The sequence below is a fragment of the Pygocentrus nattereri genome, chromosome 13, assembly GCF_015220715.1.
Source record: "Pygocentrus nattereri isolate fPygNat1 chromosome 13, fPygNat1.pri, whole genome shotgun sequence".
Lineage (NCBI taxonomy): Eukaryota > Metazoa > Chordata > Actinopteri > Characiformes > Serrasalmidae > Pygocentrus > Pygocentrus nattereri.
In genome coordinates, this window is record NC_051223.1 from 12,830,393 (window position 1) to 12,842,722 (window position 12,330).

Sequence of the window (12,330 nt, forward strand, 5' to 3'; positions counted from 1 at the left end):
TGGCTAGTAGCTCAGCTGTCTTACGGGTTCTCATTGTTAATAACCTTGCTGCTTCCTTTTTATGGCACAAATTGGCTTGTGTATATCCCCCCACCAAATCTTCTAGATGACCTGCAGGCACTGCTAATGGACTTTCTTTGGGACCAATTGCACTGGTTACCACAGGCCGTCCTCCATCTACCTAAAGAAGCAGGAGGACAAGGGTCTGGTTCACTTAGACAGCAGGACTGCTGCCTTTCGCCTCCAGTTCGTTTAGAGACTCCTTAGTGGCCCTAAAGAGTGTCAGTGTACACGAGTCAGAGAAATCATATAGCACAGGCAGCCGACTCCGACGTAGTACGGACCTTCTCTAGACTGGTCAAATCAAGGATTCTGATTGATTTTAACTACTATAAGTGTATGTCTGACCTGGAGACGTTTAAAGTGGTGTGGTGTTGCGGGGAGGCAGTGTGCTCAGCTTCAGATTTAACACAAAATGGATTGTACTTTTTGTATTTATTTATTTTTATCTTTTTTTTGTTTATTATCTAGCAACCCATTTGTTTTTATATGCTGGTTTAAGGGGCTGAGATGGCCTGAAGTCACTTTTACACACTGTAATGAGATATGGTTACAATAAAGTGTTGTTAAAAGTCAAAAGTCTCTCTCTCTCTCTCTCTCTCTCTCTCTCTCTCACTCTGTGTGGACTGTAAAATACTGTCGAAGTGTTTGGCTAATAGACTGAAATGTTATTTAGACGCTGTGATCTGAAAAGATCAAACATATTGTGTCCCAGAGAGAATGATTATGGACATTATTGAGGGATGTAATTGATTTAAGTTTAATGAATAATGATAGGTCAGGGATTTCATCACTTGATTTATACATCACTGCCCTGCGATGGACTGGCGACCTGTCCAGGGTGTATACTGCCTTCCGCCCAAAGACTGCTGGGATAGGCTCCAGCATCTCCCCACGACCCTGACGGAGAAGCGGCTTAGAAAATGGATGGATGGATGGATGGATGGATACATCAATGTATCTGTCATGGTAAAAGTGGGTGTGACTTTGAGGGTGAAGGTGCCAGTACAAAGAGGTATACGGCAGGGCTGTCCCTTGTTGGGTCAGTTGTATAGCATTGTGATTGAACCCTTATTATGTAGGTAGAGACGAGATCTTAAAGGGATACCTGTAACAGGAGACCCCTATGGGACTCATGTTTTTTTGTCTGCTTATGCAGACGACATCACAGTTTTAATCACTGCTCAGAGAGATGTTGATGTATTGAAGAGGAGTTTGGAGATTTATGAAAGAGCATCTTTTGCAAGAGTGAACTGGGGTAAATGCGAAGCGTCATTGGGCAGACACAGAAGTTCCTCAACTTCCAGGAGGGCTGATCTGGGGAAGAGAGGGTTTAAAGGCTTTGGGTGTGTTTTTAGGGAATCATTTATCCATCCATTTTCTAAGCCGCTTCTCCGTCAGGGTCGCAGGGGGGTGCTGGAGCCTATCCTAGCAGTCTTCGGGCGGAAGGCAGGATACACCCTGGACAGGCCGCCAGTCCATCGCAGGGCAGACAGACAAACACAGACAGTCACTCACACACTCACACCCAGGGGTAATTTAGCATGTCCAATTGGCCTGACTGCATGTCTTTGGACTGTGGGAGGAAACCGGAGAACCCGGAGGAAACCCACGCAGACACGGGGAGAACATGCAAACTCCACACAGAGAGGACCCTGAACACCCAGGGAATCATTTATTTCAACAGAAAAACTGGGAGGGTATGGTGGAGAAAGTATTGGCCTGGTTGTCTAAGTGGAATTGGCTATTACCACGGTTGTCGTACAGGGGGAGTGTGCTGGTGGTGGATAACTTGGCTGCTTCTACATTGTGGCATAGGATGATGGTTTTGGAGCCTCCTGAGGAGCTGATTAGAAGGCTACAGAAGAAAGTGGTAGATTTCTTTTGGAGTGGACAACATTGGACTCGGGCAGCTGTGGTTTTTATGCCAGTGGAGGAAGGAGGACTGGTGGATATACGGAGACAGGTGAGGGCCTTTCGGATGCAATCAGCAAAAAGATGCTTTACCAGAGAGCTCTACCATGGATTCAAACAGCTAGTAAAATCCTAGACAAGACAGGGAGTTTGGGATATGACCTTCAGCTGACTGACTTAAGCCAGTCTGTCTGGTCTCACCCCTTTTTACCAATCTCTTCTCTTAGTCTGGAAGATGGTTTTTGAGGTGTCCAGAGATATTCAGAGTTCGACAGAGTGGATACTGGAAGAGCCATTACTGCATAGCCCACTGATACAGACCTGACTGCTGTCCTCAGCTGGCATGAGAGCATGGCTGTTAATGGGTGGAAATCACCTGTAGATCTCGTGGAGGTGACTGGACTACAGTCATGCAGAGTGGTCGGTAGACTGCTGGAAGAAGCAAAATCAGCCCTTCCTGGGTGTTACAGAGAGCTGATGGTAAGAAGAGGGATACAGAGACAGCAAGCTTGGAGGTCACACTGGAGTTTCAGGTGGATCCAGGGGAGGAGAGAGTTCTACCAAGAACACTGCTTCACATTCCGGACTTGGCACAGTTTTGAACACTCTCAGGGAAGGCTCTGTACCATGCCTGTGTCAAAGTTGCGCACCAGAATGATCTGAGCCATAAGAGAGTGAAAAGGTGGCTGGAGTTGTTCGGGCCAGACTTCCTCCTGAGGAACAGGTGGAGATCCCTGTATAAACCCCCTATAGAGAAGCGTTCAGCCAATCTACAGTGGAGGATTATTCACGGGGTGATAGCTACAGACAGACACGTGGCCCACCTGAATCCATCAGTTGGGGGGCAGTGTAGATTTTGTGGTCAGGATGAAACGATTGAGCATTTGTTTTTGCTCTGTGATAGGCTGAGTGGTTTTGTTTCTATTTTTAGTTTGTTTTAGTGCATTTAGTGAAGAATTTTCTGATAGAACTTTCATTGCTGGGGTGAAGTTCAGGACTAGTAAACGGAGGAATTTAAATGTGTATTTAAATTATATTATAGAATGAGCTGTATGAAAGACGAGGAAGAATAAGGCCACTGGTGCTGGCTGTGTGAATCCTGAGCTGATGGTAAAGTGGCTGATGGCCGGGTGGATTAGAGTGGATTATGAGCATTATAGGCTGGTAGATCTGGTGGAGGTGTTCGTTGATGTGTGGGGGCAGAGTGATGTGCTGTGCTGCGTTGATGGTGATTCTCACCTAGTCTTCAGGTTTTAACCGTGGTTTAACTTCACATATCTGATGAACCGACTGATGGAGCTGTGATAATATTGATGTAATAATAAAGAGGTGTTAAATCTCAAAATCTCTCTCTCTCTCTCTCTCGTTAAGTGTGCATGTTCAGTGGGTCAGACAGGTGATGCTGTAACAGCTACACTGATCTGTTTGCTCACATAATTAACACTGCAGTGTCTTCAAATATGAATAACACACTAACACTCTAACACACTCTAACATACTCTCTCTCTAACAGTCTCACACTCTAATACTCTCACTCTAACACACACTCACACTCTAACACACTCACACTCTAACACGCACTCTCACTAATTCACTCTCTCACTAAAACACACTAACACATTTACATTCTAATACACACTCTCACACTAACACATTTACATTCTAATACACACTCTCACACCCTAACACTCACACTCTAACACACTCTTTGACTCTAACACACACACTCTAACACAGTCACTCTAAAACGCTCTCACACTCTAACACTCTCACTCTAACAGTCACTCTAACACACTCTCACACTCTAACACACACTCGCACACTAACACACACTCTCACACTCTAACACAGTCACTCTAACATATAATCTCACTCTAACGCACTCTCTCACTAAAACACACTAACTGTCATGCTCTAAAACACTCACACTCTAACACATTTACACTCTAACATACACTTGCACACTCTAATACACATTCTCTCTAACACACTCTCACACCAACACACACTCACTCTAACACAGTCACTCTAACATGCTCTCACACTCTAACACACTCTCACTCTAACACATTCACACTCTATCATACACTCGCACACTCTAATACACACTCACACCCTAACACTCTCATGCTAACGCTGTCATACTCTCACTCTAACACACACACTCACACTCTAACAGTCACTCTAGCACACTCTCACTCTAAAACTAATACTCGCACTCTCACTCTAACACACAGACTCTAACACTCTCACACTCTAACATACACTCTCACTCTAACACACCCTTACACTCTAACACACACTCTCACTCTAACACACTCACACTCTAACACATACTCTCACTCAAACACACAATCTCTCACTAAAACCCACTCTCTCTAACACTCCCGCTCTCATGTTCTAACACACTCTAACATACACTTGCACTCTAATACACAATCTCACACCCTAAAACACTCTCACTCTAACACACTCTCACACTCACTCTTAACACACACTCTCATGCTCTAACACTCTCTCTCACTCTAACACTCACACACTAACACACTCTCTAACTCTCACTCTAACACACACTTACACTATCACACCAACACTCTTTCACTCTCTCACACTAACACTCAGTGTTACACTCTCACTCTAACACACACTCTCAGTCTAACAGTCTCATACTCTTAACACTCTCACACTGTAATACTGCAGTTACGACACTCCACACTCACACGCAGGGCTCAGTGGAGCTCAGTGGGTTCTCTCTGGGTCTCCTGATGGTTTGCGGTCTGTGATGATGTGAAAGCTGCAGAGCTGCTGTGTCTGTCTGGACTTTTGTTTGTTTGGAGCTAAATTGCTGTAGCTGAATGGGTGGGGCTAAACTGCCATGGCTGAATGGGTGGGGCTAAACTGGCGTGGCTGAGTGGTGGAGCTAAAATGCCGTAAACTGAATGGGTGGGGCTGAACTGCTGTAAGCTGAATGGGTGGGGCTAAACTGACAGAGGCTGAATGGGTGGGGCTAAACTGCCATAGGCTGAATGGGTGGGACTAAACTGCTGTAGGCTGAATGGGTGGGGCTAAACTGCCGTAGGATGAATGGGTGGGGCTAAACTGCCGTAGCCTGAATGGGTGGGGCTAAACTGCTGTTTACATATATGGACTGCATACACTGTATTGTATAGGTTTCTATAGTTATGGATATGCACCATAGGTCCAAAAGTACCTGGACCGTCCTGCTAAGGGAGAATTCAGCTACTTTAACAAACTGTTAATAGCCGTTAACTTCAGAGTGAATGTCTGATTAATGAGAATAACGAGCCTCACATTGAACTGACAGCAGTCTTTATTAATAAAACTGTAACTGAGTGGCTTTGATCTCTTTCCTCCTCGTGCAGGTTGACATGCACACAATCAGAGCACAAAAACACGTTCACAGACAACATGAGTCACTCGCTGTCTCTCCAGAGCAGTGATGTCATCACAGCTGTCAATCAAGTGTGCGACAAACAGACTACATCACCTTCACATCAGAGCGCTGGATCACCTCCAGCAGCACAGCACGAAGATGGCAGCAGCCTATTACTCTAAACTCTGAACAACCAAACCTTCACATCATTCATCAAAAGCATGACATCAATCAGATCATATCTACACTACCTGAAGGGGAATTTCACCCAATTTTTACATTTTCAACATAATTCAATGGTTAAGATGTAAACAAAGACATTTTACTTATAGATAAAGGTTTGTTTACAGTGGTGGTGATTGGAACCAGGCGTCACCATGACTACAACACACATAGACATTTTATTTACCATCCAGAACCACCAGAGAATCTACACGAGTCTTCTGAGTTTATATGGAATGTTGATGATGGAAAATAGTGGAAAATCTGGAATAATAAGTTTTCTTTGGGGACTATTTTATCTTACAGTGACCTGTATGTATATTAAAGGGACGGTATCCTAAACTTTTCTTCTCCCTGTGGTCGACTTAGAACATTAGTGTTATTTTTGGTATTAAATTAAACAAGTTTTTTTTTTTTTTTTTTATTGTGCCTAAGACTGATATATGCAAATCTGCTCTGTTCTGATTTGCTGCTCTGTATTGTTTTCGTAGGCTGAATGGGTGGGGCTAATTTTCTTAAAACATTGTCTCAGTCAGGCAGTGAATTCAGAGGTGGACGTCTGGTTCCTGTCACCACCACTTTGAACAGCTCTGACTCTGTAAGTTTCTCTAGAACTGAGCGTTTCACACCAAACTGCTCTGATTACATCTTAACCACTTAATTATGTGGGTATTTTGGAAAATTGGTGGAATTCCCCTTTCTTGCATTAAGGGACAGTCAGTAAAGTTCGGCTGTCAGATCTGCAGTATAAACTCTGCTCTTTACACACAAAAAACATTAAAAACTAAAAATAGCACTTCAGGTTTTTGAATAAACGTCATTATTAATTATCAATAATCACCAATTATCCTCCTAATTATATACATGAACGTATTAGAGAAAAGTAATTAAAAAATTAATTATGATTTACAAGAACACAATAAAATTCCGACTCGTACTAGTAAATATAGCTCAGTTGTGAATGGCAGAACTGCACACTCTAATTGTCCTGAATGAATGAAGCCTCTGCTCTGTTTACGCAGCAGAGCGTTTAGATGAGGATGCAGTTTATAACAAACTCTATGAGCATCGCTTTGGCACCTCTGTGTGTTTGATTGTGTAACTGGTTCTCCGAGAGCTCTTGAGAACTCTGATTAATAGCAGCACCGTTACTGCCCTCCTGTGGTCACAATCAACACTGCAACATAAATGCAAATGAAAGCAGTTTTGCTGATTTATTGAAATACTGTAAACTGTTTCAATGCAGGATTATGTTTAAAGTGAAACTCCTCCCACGTTTCTAAATTTCAGCATAACTCAGTGAGTGAGGTGTAAACAGGGAGGTTCAGAGCAGTTTGGTGTGAAATGTTTCTGATGTCTTTACAGTGGTGGTGATAGGAACCAGGCTTGGCATGACTACAACACAGATAAAGACATTTTATTTACCATCACCAGAGAACTTACACGAGTCTTCTGAGTTTATATGGAATGTCGATGATGGAAAATAGTGGAAAATCTGGAACAATCGGTTTTCTTTGGGGACTATTTTGCCGCACAGCGCCCTGAATGTATCCCTCCACCATGAATGGAGTTTAAGTTCTCTAAGCTATCATAAAATGGTGTCTCAGTCATCACGCAGTGAATTCAGAACCATTTCACCTAGGAACTTTCTGTGAGGAATTTTTAGAGGGGGACGTCTGGTTCCTATCACCACCACTGTGAACGGTTCTGACTCAGTAAGTTTATCTAGAACAGAGCGTTTCACACCAACCCGCTCTGTTTACATCTTATGTAGGAGTTTTAGTAAAATGGGTGGAGTTCCCCTTGAAGCTCTGTCTGAGCTTAGTGTCTCAGTGCTAAAGGATGCAGGTAGTAAATGTGTTTTCCCTGAAACGCGAGAGACAGAACAGCAGAATAAAGTGAACCTGACAACTCAGTGGTGTAGTCTGTCCACTTTCTCGTGTGAGAACTAGGATTCAGCGTGTAGAGTATCTGTGCGCTGGAAGGTTAAATGTTAAAAGGTGTGGAGTGAAGCTGCCGTGCAGTCCATGTTCCCTTTTACATGCATGATATTAAAGGACCCCTCAGCCTTTCTCAGCCTGATCTCTGTCTGCTGGTCAGTGTGTTTTACAGACTGACCCTCGGAGCTAATTAAAGAGCAGAAACCCGATGTGTGCTGGAAGTCGATGGGTAGGTGCTGAATTCGGTCTGTTTTCTGTAGAAATATTCATTAAAATGCATTAATAAATAAAGATATATCCTGAATTTGGTAACACATTACCAACACAGCAATGTGTGGGCAGTTTCCACACAGAGGATTAGACTGTGTTCTGCTTTGTTACAGGAGGTGGAGAGACTGTGACTTTATTGTTCTCACCCAGAAAAAACAGGTCACGTCTCAATATTTAGACTTTTTCCGAGCCGTTTATTTGCGTTGCATGCAGCACATTCCAAACTGTTTACTGACAATTTGGGGCAGAGTTAGTGATTCTGGGAGTTCTGGGTAAAAAGCATGCATAGACTGATGTAGATTTTTAGATGAGTTGAGGCTTTGAACTGTGAACTGTACCATCTCAGCAGGTGAACTCATCTTAAATCTGATCTATATGTCTAACATTTCTCATGCTGAAGGTGCTGTAAGGGCATTTTAGGATTATTTAAAGGACCCATATCCCACATTTTCCTTGTATTTTCAAGTCCACGCATATCATTCACATCTAAGTCATTGTTTTCTGGCTCTATAATGATATTTATATAATGATATTATATAATAATTATAATAAAATTAGAAAATATTGCATTTTAACAGGACCCTTAGCTCACCGCGGCTTTGCCTAGAGCACCTCAGATGGAGTTCAGCCACTGCCCACGGACCCGACTGCAAGCATGTGGGTTCTGTGCTCTTTATGGTTTCTGGACTGTCCAGTAAAGACCCGGCAGACGGAGGTCTGGCAGATGGAGGTCCAGCTGAGGAGCGCTGGAGAGGTTCTCCAAAATAAAGTGTGAGGCAGTTTTTGATCGATGTAAACTCAGAACTTACTGACCGAACTGACAACTCGACCACAGCTCTGACCTCCTGACAGTGAGGATCAATAGCTGTGATTGCTGTGTGATATGAAGGGAAGGTGACGGGAGGCGGATGAGGCTGCATCACCCCCGTCACGCACCCCCCGTCTACTCCGATCGTCAGCCCACTGCTCCTCCTAATGCTCCTGAGGGTCCCGCTGGCGTTTGCTCTGCAAGAGGCCCCTCCAGTCATCCTCCCAGGAGAGGAGCCGTCGCTGTGCCGGGTCGGCTGGGAGGTGCTTGTTGTGGCAGGAGGTGAAGAGAACGTGTTCCCAGGCCGGGTTGGGTTCTGCGCCTGGAGGAGGAGACGTTATGGTAAGAATTCTGAGTAATAAGTGCGGTTCGGTTCTGCGGACCAGGACGGAATCTTAGTCACCATGGATATCGGGCTTGTCGTCGATGAGGACGTCCCCGGTCACTACCGTCTTGTCTCGGGTCAGAATGATCTGCTCCAGGAAATCCGGTCCCAGGTGCTTCTCCACCCAGGCGAACTGTGGACACAGACACATAACATTAGAAGAACCCTTTCAGGATGCAAAGGGGGGGCAGTGCTGTGATGCAGTGGTAGGCGATACTGCAAAAACATAACATCACAAAAAGAAATCTCATGATTCAGAAAAACGTCACGACGATTATTTATTCTGACCTCTGGATAAAAAGAACAGCAGCGCTTTTAAAACCCTGTCAGTAACTGAGATTATAGATGATTTCTGTTCAGGCCTGTTCGGCGTCCACATACTTTTGTGTGCCGCAGCTTCTTTCACCCACTTTAAAACCAGAGAGAGAGTCAGGCTCACCTTCTCGTACGGACAGTACGTGTAGTGTTTGATGGGGCTGGTGCAGATGAAGACATCTGTGCTGCAAGGAGAAATGGCGTCTGTTACTCAGAGTCTGAAGACCAACAGGTCCACTTTCTCTGGCTTGTTGTGGTTTTATGGTTCACAGCACAAGGGTGTTTGGCTGATTCTGATTGGTCTAATTTATCTAAAGCAGTTACTCACTCTGTTTTATTATTTCAACATAAAAGTGATTAATCTTTCAGTCATGCTCCTCACCTGTGTTAACCTGCTCTAACCTGCTGTAATCTGCGTTACCCTGCTCTAACCTGCCTTAACCTGCTCTAACCGGCGTTAACCTGTGTTAACCTGCTCTAACCTGCTTTAACCTGCGCTAACCTACGTTAACCTGTTCTAACCTGGTCTAAACTGCTCTAACCCTAACCTGCTCTAACCTGCGTTAACCTGCTCTAACCTGCTTTAATCTGCTCTAACCTATATTAACCTGCTCTAACCCTAACCTGCTCTAACCTGCTTTAACCTGTTTTAACCTGCGCTAACCTGCGTTAACCTGCTCTAACCTGTTCTAACCTGCGTTAACCTGCTCCAACCTGCTTTAACCTGCTCTAACATGCTCTAACCTGTGTTAACATGATTAACTGATGAAGTCAATCTCTGCTGTTCTTACTTCTCCATCCTGGACATCTCCTTCACAGCTTCCACCCCTCCTGGAAGAGGATCCAGCTCTATGAAGAAGTTTTTGGACTCCCAGATGCCAATGGCTTTCTCCTGCAGGACACACGGTCCATTTACATCACTCAGCTCCAACAGCCAATCAGAACATTATAGAGTCACATAAACAACAAAGGAATGTAAAAGCATTCACACACAGCTCATAGTGGGGCGGGGCTAAACTGCTGTAGGTTGAATGTGTGGAGCTAACCTGCTGTAGGCTGAATGGGTGGAGCTAAACTACTTTAGGCTGAATGGGTGGAGCTAAACTGCTGTAGCTGAATGGGCGGGGCTAAACAGCGGTAAGATGAATGGGTGGGGCTAAACTGCTGTAAGATGAATGGGCGGGGGCTAAACTGCTGTAAAATGAATGGGCGGGGCTAAACTGCTGTGTAACTCACACAGAGGTCGCTCCTCAGCTCTCCATACTGCGTGGACACCCAGAACCCCCTGCGCTCCTCGAGGCTGATGTAGGGCTCGTGCGGGTACCTCTGCCTGTACTTCTTCAGGAACCCCCCCTCGAAGTCCGCGATGACCCCGTCCATGTCCACCAGCACCCTAAGCCTCCTGTTGGTGTGGGCGCTCAGACTGCGGACAGAGGCGGAGCTACAGATGCGGCGCGCGACCCGAGCCAGCTGCAGCGGCATAGCGTACTGCTGAAGGGAACACGAGCCTCTCCGAACCAGCACAGATCCGAAACTACAGGTCCTCAACAGCCAGCTGCTTCTCGCCGAGCCTCTCAGACCTGCTGAGGCCTCATCCTGCTGCACTCCTTCTGCCTCGTGCCTGCGGTTTCAGCGCCGCCTGTGTGCCGCATGCCGTGTCCGGGCTGGTCAGAGCTGATTCTGGCTCCCCTCCCCCCTCTCTGAAGTTTACAGCGCTGCCTCACAGTCTCTGCAGCGGCGCCCGGTCTGATTCAATCAGAGACCCGAGATTCCGCCTCTGAGTCTCCGCCGCAGCGCCGAGCTCCCGCCGGCGCTTGGGTCAAGATAATTTGTGAAAGACGAGATGCGCCACTCACTTCCGGAAACAATCCCGGCAAAGAGACACAAGAAGGCGCTACAGCTAATAATATAATATAATAAGGAAAAAGCGAAAATAAAAGAATAATCATAACAATTCACTCAATAATATGTTCTCCTCTTAAACTCTCCTCTAAAGGTTCTTCATAGAACACGATCCTCATATGTTTCATATCTAAACGCTCCATTATCTTCATCACTACTTTCCAAATCCGCTGCAGCAGCTTCAGCAGCTGTAGACTGTCTGATGCCGTTTCACACGAGTCTCTGATGTGGACTGAATGAAGAATGAAGGGTTTCCGGCGTGACGGTCAGTCCTTAGTGATTTCCTGAGTATCCGTCGGTCAGTTTCACACAGAATGTAGACGAACACACGAATCCACCAGCTCCACACTGTGAGAGACAGATGACGTGTACCTCAGCGCCTCCTCATAGGCTCATAACTCTAGATGTGAGTCTCATATAATCTCGTCAAGAGATGGAATGGAAAGGGCGGCTCTACGGATTCTGGAAGGGCTTAAACTGGATTACTCGGCTGGATCATCGCAAAGAGACACACACAGATATAGAGACAGAGGATTTGATGCAGGGGTACGTTTGTCGACCCCAGAAGGTTAATAAGATTAAAGATGATTATGGGTGATAATCTGCATTCCTTCAGTATTTATTGTATATTATCTCATATATTGAGTCTCTTCCTAATGATGTTGGTAGTGAATCTTCTTTTTCTTCTTTCGGCTGCTCCCTTTAGGGGTCGCCACAGCAGATCATCTACCTCCATCTTGCCCTATCCATTGCCTCCTCTACTTTCACACCAACCATCTCCATGTCCACCTTCACTACATCCATAAACCTTCTCTGAGGTCTACCTCTTCTCCTTCTACCTGGCAGCTCCATCTCCAACATTCTTTGCCCAATATATCCACTATTCCTCCTCAACACATGTCCAAACCATCTCAACCTGGCCTCTCTGGCTTTATCTCCAAACTGCTCCACCTTCACTGTCCCTCTGATCTGCTCATTTCTAATCTTGTCCAGCCTTGTCACTCCCAACGAAAATCTCAGCATCTTCATCTGTGCCACCTCCAGCTCAGCCTCCTGTCTTTTAGACAGAGCCACAGTCTCCAAACCATACATCATAGCAGGATGCACTACTGTCTTGTAA

The 12,330-nt window shown here is 45.2% G+C and overlaps 1 protein-coding gene across 1 annotated transcript; it reads right to left on the reverse strand.

Moving 5' to 3' along the window:
• Positions 1 to 7,969: 7,969 nt before the first annotated feature.
• On the reverse strand, positions 7,970 to 11,169 carry LOC108414741 (5'(3')-deoxyribonucleotidase, mitochondrial). The gene is made up of 5 exons (XM_017687644.2): positions 10,545 to 11,169; positions 10,100 to 10,200; positions 9,433 to 9,493; positions 9,012 to 9,126; positions 7,970 to 8,930 (listed from the first exon to the last, which is right to left on the reverse strand). The coding sequence occupies exons 1-5, from the start codon at positions 10,788 to 10,790 to the stop codon at positions 8,773 to 8,775; spliced, it is 681 nt and encodes a 226-aa protein (XP_017543133.1). The 5' UTR covers positions 10,791 to 11,169; the 3' UTR covers positions 7,970 to 8,772.
• Between the last annotated feature and the right edge of the window lie 1,161 nt (positions 11,170 to 12,330).